Raw genomic sequence first — 19,496 nt, forward strand, 5'->3', positions numbered from 1 at the left:
AACAATTTTATGTAAATACTGCAAATAACAGATGAAAAGATGCATAACATCATTAGTTATTAGGGAAATGCAAATTAAAACCACAAGATACCACTACATAACCACTAAAATGGCTAAAATTAAAAAGACTAACAACACCAAGTACTAACAATGCTGAGTATTGGCAAGAACGTGGAACAACTGCAACCCGCATACATTGCTAGTGAGAATGAAAATGGCAAATAGTCTGGCAGTTTTCTTTCAAGTTAAGCATACACTTACCACAGATCCAGCAATTTACTTCTAAGTATTTACCCAAGAAAAATGAAAGCATATGTGCCCATAAAGACTTGTATTCAAATATTCCTATCAGCTTTAATCAGAATAGCCAAATACTGGAAACAACTCAAATACCCATCAACTGATAAATGGATAAACAAATTGTGATATATCAATACAATGAAATACTACTCAGCAAAGAAGGAACAAACCCCTAATATATCCAACAAATGGATGAATCTCAAATGCATTACGCTAAGTAAAAGAAGCCAGTCACAAAAGATCACATACTGTATGATTCTATTTATACCAAATTCTAGAAAAGGCCAAATTGTGATAAAAAGCAGATAGTGGTTGCCAAAGGCTCTGAGAGGAGGGGATCGACTGCAGACAGGCATATGAGGGAATATTTGGGTTGAATGAAATGTTATATATCATGATAGTATTGGTGGTTACATGATCGTACACATTTGTCAAAACTCATCAAATTGTACACTTCAAATTGGTGAGTTTTTGTTGTATACAAATTATACTTCAATAAAGCTGACCAAAAAGTGTACCTATCACTTGGTATAAACTGATCATCCTATATACTAACTTTCCCCTTATAAATAATATACATAACCTTTTTAAGTGGTCATTTGTTGTTGATTTTCTGACCTGAATCATTTTATACAACTAGTAATCATTACATCCAATCAGTAGCCAGCAATCTTTTAAAAATCTGTCAGACCCTGTCACTCCCCTGTTCAAAAACCTACAATGGTTTTCCATCATACTTAGAATCAAGTCCAAAGTGCTAATTGCCAAGATTTACAAGGCCCTACATGACCTGGCCTCTCTCTAGCTCTCCCAACTTATTCCCTCATACTTTCCCTCTCCCCTACAATGCACCAGCCCCATGGACCTCCTTGCAATTCCCTGAGCACACCAAGAACACTCCCACCTCAGCGCCTTCACATTTGTTCATGCATTCCTTTGAAATGCTGAGCTTAGTGATTCTAGTAGGGTAGAGAGTCAATAAATAAAAGATTGTGTGTGTATGCACAGAAACATACATGTGTACATATGTATAAACAGCTGAGCTGATGGCCCATGGCAAAATGTATTATAAAGAATGAAATCAGATAAGAAGGGACAATGGGGTATTTTTCCCTCTAACCAAAAGCTCTCTTTCTCAACATCTTTGGATGGCTTTCCCCCATATTTGGTTCATGTCTCTGCTCAAATGACATATCAGAGGGCCCTCCCCTTACTCATTTAGTATTTCCCCAACTTTCGCCAACTATTCTCTTTTCTCTTACTATTTTATTCTTTTTTATGACACTTTTTACTACCTGATATCGTACATAATTTTGTTTACCTAATTCTCCCCATAGAATGTAAACCCCACAAGTTTCAGCGTTGTATCCCAAAGTCTAAAGTAATGCTTGGCACACAGTAGGTACTCAATAAATATTTGCAGAATGAATGAACAGGAGTTAATTACAACTAGATATAAGTAGACTAATTGATCATTGTGAACTATAACCCCTTAAGAAAGCTGATACTTATTCTTACAGGTTACTCCTTTAGAGAAATGCCAGGAAAATTAGTGTTAATTTAATCTTTTCAATGAAATAAATTCAGGCAATAGTATTTTCCGTTTCTAAGAGAGGAAATTTTAAAGGCAAAATATTTTTTAAGCTTATTCATAACTTTCAGAGACAAAGCTTTAAACAAAGTAAGATCTCTTTGACTGCTTAACCCAGCAAAGACATGGCGGGAAAGCCAAGAGGCAAGTCAGGAGCTACACCCCCACCAAGACATGGAAACCCTTTCCTCTTAATGAAATTTGGACACACCAAGCCAAGCAAAAGATCTGCAAAGCATTACTCTTTCACTATAAACCACAACCTGTATTACCCATTTAATGTCCTTTGCTGAAAGCATAAAATAAAATAAGAACTGTTTCCAAGGCTATGGAATATACTGTACCTCTAGGGATCTATTATGAGACCTCTTTAACAGCTCTTACAGATGCAAACAATTTAGTTTTCAAATGTTGTACAAAAACGAGACTGGCATACCATAAAATCATTTTTATATAAAGTGATTTATGTTTGTCCAATTTCCAATCTTCCTTTAAGGAGAAGTTAGACATCTATAGGAAATTACTAATATATTAGTATTCATACCCTGTTATTCAAATGCAAATTCAACAAAAACATCACTAGATGAATGAAATTATGTGATAATATAGTTTCTTAATCAAAATTAAGTGTGCTAAATACCAAAATTATTTTAATTACTGCCTTCATTAATAAGCTCGTAGCTTTATTAATCTAAAGCTGATGGGAAAGGGAAAAAAAACAGCTTTTAAAACAAACTATTTCTTGAAACTTTTTTAAATAGAGCAATAAAAACAGGATGTTTTTATACTCCATGTTGTTATAGTCTCTTTCAAACTAACACTGGTAAAACCTGCGCAATCCATCTATCTTACCTGACACTATCCTAAGAATTACAAATTCCCTGGTATGTCATCATCAATTTTCACTATTTACAGGATGAAGGGAGGCCAATGAAAATGTATTACCAAAAAATCATTTGGGGATTTTTTTGTTTAGCAGCCAATGAAGCTCAAATTTTCAAGAACTGGATTGTTGGAAGATTTCCAATTTAGATTCCTCTGCAGTAGTGTAGGTTAAGATTCATTCATTCAAAAAATATTTATTGGACACCTAAATGCCAGGCAAATCTTTTCTGTAAAGAGCCAGATATGTTATATAGTTCAGGCTTTGCAGGCCACAAAGACAATTCTACAACTACTCAACATTGCCTCTGTAGCACGAAAGCAGCCAGAGAAAATACACAAACGAATGAGCATGACTGTGTTCCAATAAAACTTCATTTATAAACATTGAAATTTGAATTTCATATAATTTTCTGGTATCATGAAATACTATTCTTCTTTTGACTTTTTTCAACCATTTAGAAAAGTAAAACCCATTCTTAGTCTGTGGCCCATTCAAAAACAGGTAGTAGTCTAGACTTGGCTTTTAGACCATAGTTTGTTAATCCTTGACCTAAACCATGGAGCTATAGCAGTGAACAAAATAGAATAATATCCTTGCCCACGTGGAGCCTCAATCCTAGCTACGGGAGACAGACAATAAGAAATTAATCAGATGGCATAGGGGATAGAAGTAAATATGGTGGAGAAAAATGAAACAGGGTAGGAGGTAGGGAGTACTGGGCAGGCATGGTCAAAGGGCTAGAAGAGGAAGACAATTAGACCACAGGGGTAGTTACAATTTATTTTTCTTTTTAAGTGTTTATTTTGACATAATTTCAGACTTACAGAGAAATGCAATAGTAGTATGGTATCCAGAATATATGAAGAACTCCTACAACATTCAATAACAACCAAAAAATGAACCAATTAAAAAATGGGCAAAGGACTTGAATAGACTTCAATAGACATTTCTCTGAAGAAAATATACAAATGGTCAACAAGCACACGAAAAGATGTTCAACATCTGTAGTCATTAGACAAATGAAAATTGCAACCACAATGAGGTACCAGTTCACACCCATGAGGATGGCTATAACCACAAAAACAAAAAATAACAAGTGCTGGCAAGAATGTGGAGAAATTATAACCCTTGTACATTGCTGTTGATAATGTAAAATGGTTCAGCTGCTGTGGAAATAGTTTGCTGGTTTCACAAAAAGTTAAATACAGAATTAGCATATGACCCAGCAATTTGGTGCTCAAACAAATACTTGTACAGGAATGTTCACAGAAACAGTATTCACAATAGCAAAAAGGTGGAAACAACTCAAATGTCCATCCATGGATGAACAGATAAATTGTGGTATATACATGAATAATCTTGAATAATATTCCACATAAAAAAAATGAAGTACTGATACATGCGGATGAATCTTAAAAACATCATGCTAAGTGAAAGAAGCCAAACACAAAAGGTCACATATTGTATGATTCCATTTATAGGAAATACCCAGAAGGTTAAGCCATAGAGACAGACTGGTCGTTGCCATGAGTTGAGGGAGGAAGGAATGAAGAGCAACCGCTTAATGGGTATAGAGTTCCCTTTGGGGAGATAAAAATATTTTGGAACAAGACAGAGGTAGAGGTGGCACAACATTATGAATGTTTAAATACTACTGAATTTAGTTGCTTTAAAAAGCAATTTGCTTTATTTGCTTTAAAAAGATTAATTTTGTGTTCTATGGAATTTCACCTCAATTAACAAACAAAAAAAAGCAGATGCAAAAGAATACATATTGCATGATTCCATGGATGGACATTTGAGTTGTTTCCACCTTTTTGCTATTGTGAATACTGTTGCTGTGAACATTCCTGTACAAGTATTTGTTTGAGCACCAAATTTACCCTGGAGTGCCTGGAAGCGGGCATGAGGGGTCTTCTAAGAGGACTGCAAATGTTCTGTTTCCTGAACGGGGCTATGTTCACTCTGAAAAGTTCAAGGAGCTGTCCCCTTATGATAAATGCATATACTTTTCTACATGTATACTACACTTCAATAAAAAAGTTTTGAAAATATAATGTAAAAGTTTGAAAATAAAAGATTAATTGCAAATTTTTTTAAAAACTGTTACCATTGTGAGATAAAGGATCCAAGGGATCTCTCTGTATTATTTCTTACAACTGCATGTAAATCTATAATTATCTCAAAAAGCTTTTTTTAAAAAAATCAGAAAATGAAAATTTCCATATTCCCATCCTCAAAGATTCTGATTTAGGTCATGTGAGGTCAAGATAGGGAATCTTCATTTTTTTGAACAAGCTACCTCAAGTGATTTTGATCCAGCTGGACCATGGCCCCTCACCTTGAGAAACCCCAACCTAAATGAACTCCATAAGCTGCTTAACTTCATTTTTTCCGCGAACCCCATCTTGAGGCTTGTAAAGGCATCTATCAGCAACAGCACGAAGGAGGTGGAGAGTAAGAAAGCACAAATGAGCCAGGAGAAGCTACAAAAGCTAACCACTCTGGGAACCAGGATTCAATTTTAACTGGAGAAAAATCAGATGAATTGGAAAAATATTAATAAAATATGAGATTCATAGGTAAAAGAACAAAGCTTTCTGGGTAATCATCACAGATGCAGCCACAAATATTATGCACAAATCCATAATTTTTCTTAGTATGTTTTCCATTAAGTAGTAGTGGAATCAAGATAAGATAAATGATGTTGGAAGCTAAATATCCTTTAGGAGGTTAGCAAGACAATGTTTAAAAACATTGTCAGTGCAATATGCTTGTACTTATGGTCATTTCTGGTACATTCTTCACCACAAACAGTGAAAATAATATTTTACTCCTGGGACCAAAAGTAAATAAAGGAACAATTTAGTTCAGGCTTGGTTGGGTCACAGAGTATTTTGATCTGCTTTAGCTCCAGCTCAAAACTCTTTGGAGTGATATACTTTGGTTCTGGTTCAAATTGCTTCAATGGGAAATTTTTTGAAAAGTCTTTAGTTTGACTGAAGTTCATTTTCAAAATAACAAGTTAATACTTTAGTTCAATTCCAATTTTAAAAAATCAAATCAAAGCTCATTCTAGTTTTACTCTTACTTTTGGTAGAAATCCCTGTTGTAACAATTTGTAATCTCTAGAGCCATAAACTGATACCAATTAAACCATCAATTCATTTTCTCAGCCCTTTCAATAAGACATGTGTTGGCATACCTGTCCAAGCCTTATTTTTGGCTATACCTTGAACGGAAATACAGTTTTAGTTACACAGCCTCCTATATTCAAAAGGGTAGCTGTCACTCAGCCCTAGCAGACTGCATCCCTGAGAGAATACATGCTCCATGCAGCCAGATCTCTTTTTTTCCAAAGGAAGTTAGAAATTCACATTTTTATGAGTCTCCTGATTTTCAAATATTGGCAACAAATTCCAATTTTTAAGAACTAGTCTATGGGCGAATTAACACACATCTGTGAACTGTCTCTTCTGCAACCCCTGGCCTACATCACTTTGTAAAGGTTAATAAGGTCTCAAGCTTCTCCAGATGCAGAATCTGAACTTCGGTAAGTCTTCAGTTTTCCACACAATACAAATTTTGAGCAAAGTAGCTCTTGGACACAAATGCCAGTCCTTACCACAAACTTTGATTTCATTTTCATGCTTAGTTGAATATTCAAAATATTGAATATTCCTACTTCTTACTACTTAAACAAGAAGAATGATAAATACAGACTTAGCCACTACACTGCGCTGTAGTCTAACTACCATGCGTCAACACACTTTACTAAGAAGAGCCAGGTTAGTGGTCAAAAATGCCACATATCTTCTGATTATGACAATTAGAATTTATAATACTTTTTGCTTCTCCACAATGAGTCAGATAAGCTTTCTACACAGAATTCACAAGAAGAACGATGAAATATGGTATTTTTCTCAAGACTACTTTGATCACCATAATATAGACAGTTTCGCCTATAACTTTATCCAGTGGTTAATTGCCATTATCAAAATGATACGAGATAACACAATATTCTCTTTGGAGCAAAACAAAAAACAAAAAGAAAATAACTCACGCACTTAAAACTTACATAGTTACATGGGAGGAGGGAATATCAATGTTTAGGTAACATGCAAAAAATGACAAAGAGATAATCAGGTAAAATAATTAAAGGATAATGAGAATCTATATATAAATTAGTTACCAGATCCCACACAGTTTTTGTGCAAGTTGACTCTTATGTTCTCAGTATGCTCTCGTGATTTCAAGATCAAGGCAATAGCCATGGGAAATTAAACAAGTATGGCATTCAGATGGACAATATTTATAGAAAGAAAAATTACTGGGTAAACAAAGAAACAGTAACAAGGTAACCAATTCAGAAATCCACTCAAGTACCAGGCCTATGAAAACCATAATTAGCCTATCCAGGCCTTGCTCTTCCGTCTTCCGTCCTGCCCTTCCACCCCCAACATGCCCATTCACCATCTCTCTGCACCTCTTTTAGGATACAGGGGATGGGCTTAAAGAGTGTCAATTATACTACCCTTTGTCCAGTTCTGAAAAAATCCTCAATTAAAAAAACGTGAAACTATGATAAAACCTTTTATTACTACTAATAAATTTTATTTAACTCTGTTAACCTTGTTTTCCATGACTGACTAAATGGATAATATGGACAGTAGAGATCTACAACATGGAAATCACAAGATTATGGATTCTTCCTAATGTTTGGTACAATATTGACCTAAAAAGCAGAATTTCCACAACTGGAGCTAATTAGAGATCACAGTATCTGTTATCACGGGACTATAGAAAACAAGGTAAGCAGCTAGACAGATCATACAATTTAACAACCACTTTGCAAGTACTTGTTAACTACACCTTAAAAGATCTCCAAGGAAGTTATATCCACGTGTTATGAGCATGCTGTGTCCAAAAATACGGGACGCATGCAGCCTCCACATAGCAGAGTGAGATTTACCATTATAAATATTCTTAGTTAATGCTTGTGTATAGAAACCAGGAGACATTTGCAAATTTATTTTCAGGTCACTGAAAATAAAACCCACAAAGCCTATTTTCATGCATGTGTTGAAAACAAAGGTACAAGAGATTATTTCTGTAGTGATGCGGCCTGTTCTTCAAGTTATTCTCTAAAACAGGATTATATAAGAATATTTTCACCAAAATACTAGCCAATCATAAACAAGCATGCCTTACTGAGATACATACTATTGTTTATGTTTTTAGCCAATTAATATTATATTAATAAAGACTGGGAGGTTTAAGAATCAATAGACTTTAACCAATAAGTTTCACCAGAGTTAGCCAAAAAATATTTTTACTAGGCCCAAATGAAGTATCTTTCATTCATTAATACAGAACCACAGGACATACTTAGACATCAGATGCTCAATTATCTAAAAAGAGTTCCTAGGGAAACAAAAGATTTTCCATTTTCATTCCGTAACTGCTCCCTAACAACAGAAAGTATTCTTTCTTTTTTGGCATTCTCTCTTTTCTCTCTACCTCAGGACATATTTGCAGATGCACTGGCTGCTTTACAGACATGCTAAAAGTTCTTGCTGTGGTTGATCAAAGTTGGAATGCCTGAGGAAATTACTCAACTTAGACAGCCTGGAATTATATCTAGCCAAATAGCTACAGTGCTCTGCTTTTAACATGTGTTAAAGTAATATTTTAGCTATCCTGGACGTAAGTTGAGAGAACATTTGTTTGCATCACACTTTGTGAACACTTGAGTCAAATATAATGTTGAGTACCTAGTTTTAGTATGTGTGACAGTTCATTTTTTTAACTGTTCAATTACACAAAAGACACACACTTTATGTTAAAAAAAAAGAACTCTCACACACAACAGCATATGTATTAGGAACTAAGACTTTTTATGATCTTCTTGAAGCATCCAAGCTCTTCTGAAAATGTCAGAATAAACGCAACAAATATTGATATTTGTTCACTAGAGTACTTGTTGATCGGGCACAGAATAATCTGTCAAAAAATAGAACCATATTTTTCTCTATTTTAATATTTTAATAAAATATTACTAAATATTTTAATAAAAAAGCACTGCACATCTGTACTCACCTCCTTTCTACTATTAATATGCCTAATTTGCAAATAAAAATATAACATAATTAAGCAGAAAAATGACATCACAGCAGTTTATTTTAATGTTCTTTTTTAATTGAAAGCCACAGAATTGCAGTACAAAGAGTTACTTGTCCAACATAACACAAATCTCTAAAACAAAATATTGGCTTCAATAGACTGCACATCTGAAATAGTTTTAAATTTTGTTTTAGTTGGATTCTTTATGATGTCCAGGAAGAGGTTAGCACACACGGTACCTGAAATTGTCTTTTCCACATGAACTACAATTGAAAAGACAAATGTAGCTGTTTCTCTAGTAAAGCCAAATTTGGCATCCACTTATACTTCCCTTCAACCTAAATAATTACAGCTTTTAACCATGTTAACAATAATATGGAAATATCACTCAAAAAGAACCTAACAGACCATGGAATTATAATAACTTAAACCACCCTTCTATCAAAAGTGAAGTAAGGACATGGTCAGAATTGAGGGGGAGAGACGGGTATTACTAACTTATAAGTAGTAACTTATAACTATGCTTCTTTTTATTAAAAAGACTTCCAACCCACTAGAAAATGTTCATCTGCACATATTCCAAGAGAGAAAAACATAAATAAGTTCCTCACTCTGAATTTTCTGAGAAGCCTAATAAGTGTTATAGTGTTGATGCCCTGTGTTATGGTATACGCACATCATGAACTGTCAGGAAAGGTGTACACCATGCAGGAGAGCTGGACTCTGTGTGAGAAGGACTGCCAGTAAAAACTCCCTGGCAGTGGGAATAGCCAAAGAACTTTTGTCAACCGGGATGCATAGGATTCAATTTTAAGCTGTTTGCTCTGCTACAATGAGATGCAATCCTTGATTATTCTAACACTTAGGTAAAGCCTGCCACACTAATAATAGGTAGAGAGAATGAATGAAAAAAAAAGTGAAGTAATGTTTTGTTCTGCTTTGGAACAGGACGTAGGATATGATCTTGATTGGAATTCCTAAAAATTATATAACTTAAGTTTCTTCCTCATTCCTTTCCAGATTCTGAATAAAGGCCTGGGTTTGAGAGACGGACAAAAACTTAAAACCAGTAGGCAGTCTTTCAGTTTGACCTTCATGATATCAGTCTGTGATTTTGCTGAACACAGAAAAATCTTCTTAGCCTAGCTCCTTCATTACAAAAAGCAAAAAAAAACAAAAAACAGTAGATGTTAGGTTATAAAATTGATACCCCAAATGATATAGATCCAAACACACACACACACACACACACACACACACACACACACACAAAGATTCAATAATCATAACACTAGGGGCCAGCCGGTGGCATAGCAGTTAAGTTCGCACGCTCTGCTTCAGTGGCCCAGGGATCACAGGTTCGGATCCTAGGCGCAGACCTACACACCACTTATCTAAGCCATGCTGTGGCAGGCATCCCACATGTAAAATAGAGGGAGATTGGCACAGATGTTAGCTCAGGGCCAATCTTCCTCAGCAAAAAGAGGAGGCTTGGCAACAGATGTTAGCTCAGGGCTACTCTTCCTCATCAAAAAAAATAAAAATAAAAATAATCATAACACCATAAAGAGCCAATGAAGCTAATATCTCTATTAATATAGGACAGGAAAACATTTTACACTCAATCCAAAAGTCTAAATTGCTTCCACATAATCAAAACACAGGATTACCACCAACTCCACCACACTACCAAATGTAGCTTTAAGTAGCTCAAAACTGAATTCCAAAATGTAGTACATTCTCAGAGAGTAACAACTCCCAGAGCAAAATAAGGGCTCACACACAAAGCCACATGCTCCTCACGAACTGCTAAGTCTGGTCTTGGACCATATCTTCTACCAGATTCAGCCAAGACTACATCTGATAAGGTCCACACAGCTCATCAAGAAATGGCTAGAAAAAGGTGAACAATTTTTCATGTTCCCATCAGTACAAAGTAAAACATAACAAGCTCTGTACTTAAATGTCTCAACTTGGTCAAAAACTAATACATGATTTCGATACAGTGTAAAATTAATCTAGAATGTAATAATTGATCCAGTTTTCTTTTTATTCAAGAAAAAATTAAAAGGAAAAAAAAGATCACTGCTTTTCCATTAAGCAGGTACTTTGTGCTCGAGGGCACGTTTAATTTCTAGGGTCTTAGAAAAAGAGCAGATGTACCTAATGTGTAAACACAAACAGTAAGTTACAAGTTGCCCCTTAGTACTAAAGGCAAGAATCAGCATCAGTACCTTAAAAAGTGTTTTAAAAAAAGCGTAACTTACTTTTACTGTCCCAGGCTAACTGGGCTCTGTCTGGTGCTTCTTTGTCTGCACATGGCCACCCACAGCCTGTCTTCTAATTAAATCAATGCTCTAGCAGCAGAACAAGCAAACAAGTTGCCTCCCATCTGCGTACAGCTCTTCAGGACACATTTCCCTTGGTCAGAAGGTGGAAATTCTTGGGAGAGGTGATTTTCTCTGCCTCTTCACAAGAAGAACATGGATACTTGGCTGGATGCAACTCCATGAAGTGTAACTGTGTGTGTACACCTCAAAAAATAAAACAAAAAATGCAGAGAAACATAAAGACTCTATAAACAGCTGGATTACACAGAACTACTGAAGCACCACTGGAGACACTGATAAACAGACAGGCAAATTGGGTCTGACTGAAATAATCAACGATACCAAGTTTGAAAAAAAAAAAGTAAAAAAAAGCATCTAAAGTCAAAACTCAAATTTCATGCAATGAAAACCTTTTAAGTACTACAAAGGGAAAAAAGGTAAAACTCCTTGCTTCACATACATAAAAACAGGACTTCCCCCCCTCCCCCAATTACAGAGAATAAAAGATATTATCAATGGAAGAAAACAATGAGACTTTGGAGGATGGTAGGTCTAAAATTAGATTCAACAGTCACATTATAGTTAATGGGCACTTGTGTATATGTGAGCTTTATAAATGCATCAAGCTGTCTTTCCAATGTGTTCAGCACTATGTGGGAAGAAAGAGGTGGAGGAAGCAAGAAACCACTGAAATACTCAGCTACCATCTGCTTAAGAAAAGATGATTTCTGCAAAACAAAACGTGCAGAAGAATGGAGATGCTCATTTATTTAAATAATTTTTTTAACCTCCCAAATAAACAGAAATGATTGCAAAGCAGATGCCCCTAGTTTTTTGCAATAAAAACCAAACACTGAAGTAGGGTAGGGAGCAGGGTGTGGTTAAGCATCAACTCACAAAGAAACCCCACAAGGGAACTTGCTACAGGTTTGGTGAGAGAAAGGGAGGTATATCAGCCCTTCCCAATGTTCCCTTCCATCCTAGATATGCCCATATGCCAGCAGCAAGCCACACCATCTCCACGACTGCTAAGCATTTCAAGGACTGGCAGGACTTAGGTGCTCTCTCTCCCGCTGAGGCACATGGACAATTCCAGCCAAGGTATATAGCCAAGGGAAGGGGGTGTGACCTAATCCTACAGCTGCACAGAGGCCTGGTCTGTGGTCCACCAACAACAGACTATTCAATAGTGATGACACTGGAGATACCTGCTTTAAAGAAATGCAGGCAGAGCTGGCTCTGGGTATAAGAGGATGTAGAGATACAGATAAATGTCTAACAATATGATATATAATAATATGAATATATAATAATGCAAATACCTACTTTTTTTCTCTCACCTCAAACTATCAGCCATCTGGATAAGAAGTTACTTTGTAAAGGATTTTTCTAGAGTTCATAAGCAAGCATTACATTGGATTATACAGAGATCCAAAGATAATGGACTGATTTTAGCAGACAGATATAAAAATGTGTGCCCAATATAATCTGCCCTCTATATGCTAAAGCATTTGGTCAATAAACTAGTTTGAACCAGGAATTACCTACCATCTTTCTTGACCATATGAAGCCTTAAAGGATGAATCGAGTCAACAGAAGCACTGCAGGGTCCACTTAGAATAAGTCCAACAAAACACTTTTAACAAAGGAGCCTGTGCAAGTTGCCTTTCACTACATGAAATTTAAAAGCTATACACACAGTATTCTACCTACCAAAATGACTAGTTTCCAAAATGAATTGACCAAATCTCTCAAAAGCTACACCAGGATCTTGAAAATCTCAGCCAGATTCATCAATTTTCTCACACGAGACTACAAATAACCTCTCAAAAGTCTGTCATTCACATTTCACCTATTATTCCTTATTAGAGCTTTTAAAACCAGGTCTTAGTACGTACTTTTTTTAGAAAAATATTGATGTGCAAAGGGAACTTTACTGTGCATTTTACGAAGAGTTCATTTTCTATCAGAATCCATGAAACACTTTCTACCTTAGCAATGGCATCATGACTCATCCAGCTCTATACCCAATTTCCTCAAAGAAAATTTATATTGAAGCTGTACCATGTGAAATGTGCAAAACTATAGTCCAGAATGTAAAATCCACTGTCACTACCTAAACTAAAACTATTTCAAAAGCAGCCATGAAAACAACTGTCTTCCAAATGTATAGCCCCAGGTATGAAGATCAAATTGTTTCACAATATTTATCTTCTCTACTATGAGTGAAATCAGAGTTGAACTACCCAATGGATAGAAGTCACTTTCCCACCAGTTATAAGGATAATGTCAAAAAAGCTATAAATGGCGAAATGAAACAACGAGACCAAATCAATTTAACAAATTATTAAAATATGATCTATAAACTAACCTTTCCATTTCCTTCCCCACATGTTGAAGATAAACAAAATTCACTTTGGAGTCATATCATTTTCATTTCCACACTGCAAAACATCCCTCAAATGGGAGAGGCCAAGGGAAAAGCTGGTGGGTTTAATAAGCAGGAACTTGTGCACTAACCTCCTCTCCTTATTTATTTATTTATTTATTTATTTTTAAAAATTTTATTTATTTATTTATTTTCCCCCCAAAGCCCCAGTAGATAGTTGTATGTCATAGCTGCACATCCCCCCCTTATTTAAATGAAGGAAATACTCCTCTTGTGTCCAGAAGTGGTAGTCTTAGGATGACACCACTTGTCTATAGCGGTAGACAAAAAAAAAATTGAAACTACACACACAGAAATAGTTTCCAAGAAAAGCTCAAAAATCATGTGTCTAGGTGGTCTGCATAAGTGTGTGTGCGGGTGTGCGTGTGCATGCGTGCATGTGTGTGTGGGTGTAAATTTCTCTTTCACCTTGTCTCTTCCTCCTTTATGGTGTCAAGTGTATTTTTCACTGTTTGGGTAAGTGCAAATTTTCGTATTTTTTAAAATATAAAGCCAGATATCCTTTCTAGCCAATAAGGGCCATTAAGCCATTTCAGTCATTTCAATCCACAATTAGTAAAGTGTTCAAGGAAGTCAAACCAATTTTAGTATCTGCCTAACTAATAATGTAACAGGCAAGTTTAAAAAGTACAGGTTTTTTAAGTCAAAAAGTATATCCCAAAGCCAAAAAGAAAAGGTATGATGATTGTCCATATCTATTTAATAATTAGGACAAAACTTAGCTCTACTGAATAGATTGATCAAAACTAAAGATAAGTAGTTACTCTCAAATTAAACATAACATAGTATATGTATAAATATATCAGATTCCATGGGACTTTTCAGTAGGCTGAAAGGACTCAACATTGTCCCTTATATTTTTCTAAGTACAGAATATATTAGAAGCTGATTTTCTTACATCTTTCCACTGAACCAAACTATTACAATAATTCTTCAACTGAACTCTTTATTTAAAACCTCACCCTCTTTAAAGGTGGTGAATCACAATAATGCAAGGTGACTAAAACTGTTAGCTTATACTGGGGCAGTATAAGCATGACTTCCAACACAATTCTTAAGATTTAGGAAAATTTTTCCAGTTTAGTGTAGCCTGAGCCTTTAAACAATTAAAATATATTTCAATCAAAGATTCCACATAAAAATAAAATTTTAAACATAATTAATTGAAATTCTTCCCAAAATTTAACAATTAAAAGGGGGAAAGTACACTAAACTCAACTCAGGCCAGTATCCTATGCTACCACCATCCATATAACATAGTCCAATCAAAGATACTAGAACAAGTTTGTTCAAAAAAGAACTTCAAATCCATACTCTTAAAAAACACAGGTCATCATTCAAAATTATAAAGCTCCCTTACTCATTTACTCAGAATTATAAAACTCACTATTCCAAAGTGTGTTTTTAATCATTTTTAAATATAAATATGCAAACTCTTTAAAGGTAAGATTGATTCATCACTGGGGGAAAATATAATGAAACATTCAACATGATTATTAAAGTTATTCTAAGATGAAAAATTAATTAAAAATTAAATTAAATTTTAACTTTTTTCAAGTTATATTCTAGGATGAAGAGAAAAAGAAACACTTAATGTTACTCAATTTTGTATTCATGGTAGCCATTATAGTATATCCCCCAGCTACTCATTAACCTTCTTTCCCTAGACCCACACTGACTCCATGCACTGGTAATCACAGAACATCATCTTCTGCACAGTGGAGGGTAATTTGCAATTAACAATGGAATTAAGTTGGATGAAGCTTTCCTTATGTGCGTTCTTTGAGTAAAGGTAAGATTTGGTGATAAGGACATCAATCTGCTTTCTTGCATCACTTTTCTCCTTTTATCCACAATATATAATTAACCTTTCCTTGACATTGTAAAACATGTCATTAATAATTACCATAAATATTCACCTCATATATATCATCTCCAAAGCACCTCATAATAGTAATAACAGCTAACATTTAAGGAGTGCTTACCATGTGCCACACACTGTTCTAAGTGATTGTCATAAGTTAACTCAGTTAATCTTCAGAACTCTATGAAGCAGGAATTACTATCCCCATATTATAAATGGGGAAACTGAGTCAAGGAGAGGCTGTGAGGTGCCCAGGGACACATGACTAATGATTGGTAGAGCTGGTATCAGTCACGATAGGAAAGGACCACATATCCTAAGTCAGAGCTCAGGACCAAACTACAATAGAACTGGCGCCCATCATATATGTTCACCTTCCTTGACTGCACTAGGACCAAGATAAAGGCATTAACAGGGGATATTAAAATCTACAAAGTATAATCAAAAGAGTAACTCCACAATTAAGCAGGGGAATATACAGAAAACACAGTTAGGACTTTTGGTAAACTCCTGGGCAATTTTCACAGGGAAAAACAAGGCCTAGCATGACAGGGTAGGTGCCCCAATATGAGAGCCTAAACAACTCTATCACCTCCTCCCTCAAACTCATCACTGTTTTACCTTCATGTCTTATTTGATTCCCCAAGTAGTCTTTTCAACCAGAAAACTATTTGTTCACTATAATCCTCTAAAACTGACTGACACAAATCTATCTTCTCTAAGTTTGAGCAGCAGAAGTGAGTCTTCTGAAAGCCTCAATATCCGTAGCACAAACTCATCCTTAAGTTTCTAGCATAAGAGAACTGAGAGATCCCTTGGAATACAAAGAATTACGAATTTGAGAGCCTCCCCACGGAATTCCTCAATGTCTGCAGTTAACTGGAGACCACCTAACAATCACACTGGAGAAGACATACTTCACCGAACATAGCTTCAGAATATATATCTAACTGTTAGGTTTGTGAGGAAACTTCCCCTTCCTCTTTATAGACATTTCTACACAGCAGAATTTTTTGTTTTCTAAACAATGGAACATATATTCCTTTTGGGGGGAGTTAACTTAAGAAATTTTCCTACTGAAAATATTGAGGAAATTTAAGTATCCAATCACCAGCAACTTTTGTATTCATGAATTTCACAAAATAGGGGGAAAAGGAATTTAACCAATTTTTATATTACTCAGAGAAGTCTTCAATGAAAAAAGCCTAACAATATCACAGGCTTCTTCATAACTTTGTTAATATTGTTGGGAAACACTGGTCATATAATTGATGTTTGACTAACTCAACAGTTTCACATCATTGAAGAATAACAAACATAAACTCACAACTATTTTAAATAAAACATAAATAGAAAAAAGAAATACCTCCAGTTCCACCAGAGCTGCAGTCACTGCATCTGTTGCAAGAGCACCAGCCTGTAGCTTTTCAATTGCCTATGAGACCAAGGGGACAGATTATTCATTGTAAAAACTACAGCTTCTCAAACATACCCAGAAACTTTCCAGAGGCTTACAGAAGTGTGGGAGACATTTAGAGTTAATAAAAACTGATCACTAGTTCCATTCCATACTTCAAGACATAAACTACTTAGATTTAAAACAAACAAGTGTTTACATTCAGGATATCTGATGATATAGCTCCCTTACTATTATCCAAATTAAAACAATGAATAAAATCTATTCACTAAATGCAAAGTGCAGGGAATTTAGTAAGTGAAAGGGCTTTATTCATCATAGGGCAATTGAAAATAGCCAAAGAAAGTATATGAATTCAGTTTGGTTCAAATATCCTGCTAATTCATATTTTATATAAATAATTGAATCTCAGACTAAGCTAACGCTGTCTCCTTCACTGTTACTACTCTCCCCACCCCTAACTATAAAAAACAGTGACTCTCAGTCACAGAGGCATTTCAGAATGGACACATACAAGTGGTAACAGCATTTTTGATAGTAATGTATTTCATATTGAGATAAACAAATCATATCCTTTTGTAATATAAACTACAGAGAGTAAAGGTCTATAAAATCACCTTGCTTCTTGGGTTAAATTAAGACAGGAAAAAAAGAGAAGGAAAACTGATTTCTAAATGAACTATTAAAGCTCCAATTTAGGCAACAAAGAGAAAGCTCAAAAACTAAAAACTTTTTCTCATTAAAGTTTTAAGAAGTTCCTTCATTGTATAAATTGAGGAAGCTGATTATGCACTCCAAACGTATTAAGTTTCTAGGACTATACTTCTATAAAAGTAAAACGTACTTCTTTTCAGATAATAAAAAGATTTCACACTTTGAAAACAAAGATAAAAAATATAAAACAGCTTAGAACTTTTAGCTTTATTATAAATTTTTAAAAAACAGTAAAATCCCTAATACAAAATATTCTTCTTTATTTATGGAATTTCATTCATAAGAAAAGCTTAGATCTCTAATAAAGTATAACCTTTCTTTTAAATGGTATGTAAAGATATATGAAAAGAGCTGAGAGAGAACCATATTTACTTGATATAGAATATCTAATTAACATTATATTTGCATAAAAAGTAATGAAAGGTTTGCCTACAAGAGTATATAATCGAGATCAAAATAAAAACAAATAATATTTCTTCTGGGTCCACTCCTGCCTCCACATTAAGTATTCAACAATTTAGCAAAACCTCAAAAACCAAAGAGAAAAAAAGCACAACTGAGTACAAGGGCAAAGCCAAACTCAAGAATGACAATGAATTTGCCATGATACAAACTACGTGATGAAAAACAGAAGGAAAAAGTACCAGATAATCTCCCTAAGAAAAGCACCCATTTTAACTTTTTATTATTTTTTTTTTCCCTTCATAGAAAGATACATTGGCCACCTTTAAGTTGTTTTCCCTACCCTTTCCATAGAGCTCAATACCTTCACAAAGATTTAAAAATACATGATTGTGTGCCCACAATTCCAAAAATACAGACTTTAATCTGGGAAAGTAAGGGAAAGATCTAAGCATCATTTGGAGAAGAAAAAACACAAAACAAAACAAAACAAAAGACCTCACAAATAAAAGCAAAATAATTTTGTGGTCGACACCAACGACTGTCTTATAAATCAAACTTTAAAATTTTGAATTTCAAGGTAAAGCTGCTTTATGGTCAAAACTGAAATGTTTCAATCATATACATTCTCTTCATACCTTCTGACAAGCTCGTTTGCATACATGTTTATATTCCTTGGCTTTGGATTCAGAATGATAACCTGCACCTGTAGTAGAAAAAAAACAACCAATTGTTAGTTACCATTAAAATATCACAGACATTGCTTATACTACGTAAATAGTCCATATACAGATGCTCTCCTAGTGACAATAAAACTACTGTCCTAACTGTACGGAGTTTTAAAATCTAACAGCTTCTTTCTCCACCATAAGCCTTTTTAATACCATGCCTTATCTCCTCTTTCAAAAGCTATTTTCCTGCAAGAGGCACTAGAAACAGCTCATGTCCACAAAGAGGCTTTATCAACGTCACCTCTCCTCTTGAAAACCTCTCTCCAAAGTCAGGAGTTTTTTTGGTCCGGAGTTGATAACCCTGGCAGTGTCAGGGACAGAGTCCCTTAAAGTTCCTCTCTGTTGACCTTTAGAAAGCCACTGCCATTTGGGAAATTACTATTCAGAATCCAGAATTCTTAAGAGTAACTTCAGAAAACTAGGTAGTGTCTACATAACATTTGAAGTTGAGGGGTGTTACATCCAACCTGTCCAAAACCACCACCAATACCACCACTCCACCCAAACCTTTACACCCTCTCACCTCCTGGAATGTAGCTAAGGGTGTCTTAAACCTCAGTGACGGTATATTCAGGACTGACTATTAGAAATCCTTGGGGCTGGCCCGGTGGCGCAGCGGTTAAATGCGCATGCTCTGCTGTGGTGGCCCAGGGTTCACAGGTTCGGATCCCAGGCGCGCACCGACACAT

The 19,496-nt window shown here is 35.2% G+C and overlaps 1 protein-coding gene across 15 annotated transcripts in view; it reads right to left on the minus strand.

Annotated features, from left to right (window-relative positions):
• The window catches only part of TASP1 (taspase 1), a 254,221-nt gene that overhangs the window by 222,017 nt on the left and 12,708 nt on the right, over positions 1-19,496 (minus strand). For 14 of the 15 annotated variants that reach the window (XR_015555652.1, XM_087445629.1, XM_087445625.1 and 11 more), the window contains exons 3-4: positions 18,715-18,782; positions 16,910-16,978 (exon numbers count right to left, since the gene is read on the minus strand). Coding sequence is in view for 14 of the 15 variants with exons in the window: in XM_087445629.1 (XP_087301755.1) it covers positions 16,910-16,978; positions 18,715-18,782 (137 nt within the window). In the remaining variant the exon portion in view is untranslated. Of the gene's footprint in view, positions 1-5,118; positions 8,839-16,909; positions 16,979-18,714; positions 18,783-19,496 lie in introns of those variants that run through there. The other variant, XM_087445633.1, reaches the window with a different exon arrangement.

The sequence above is a fragment of the Ceratotherium simum genome, chromosome 21, assembly GCF_057802395.1.
Source record: "Ceratotherium simum simum isolate JZ-2026a chromosome 21, ASM5780239v1, whole genome shotgun sequence".
Classification (NCBI taxonomy): domain Eukaryota; kingdom Metazoa; phylum Chordata; class Mammalia; order Perissodactyla; family Rhinocerotidae; genus Ceratotherium; species Ceratotherium simum.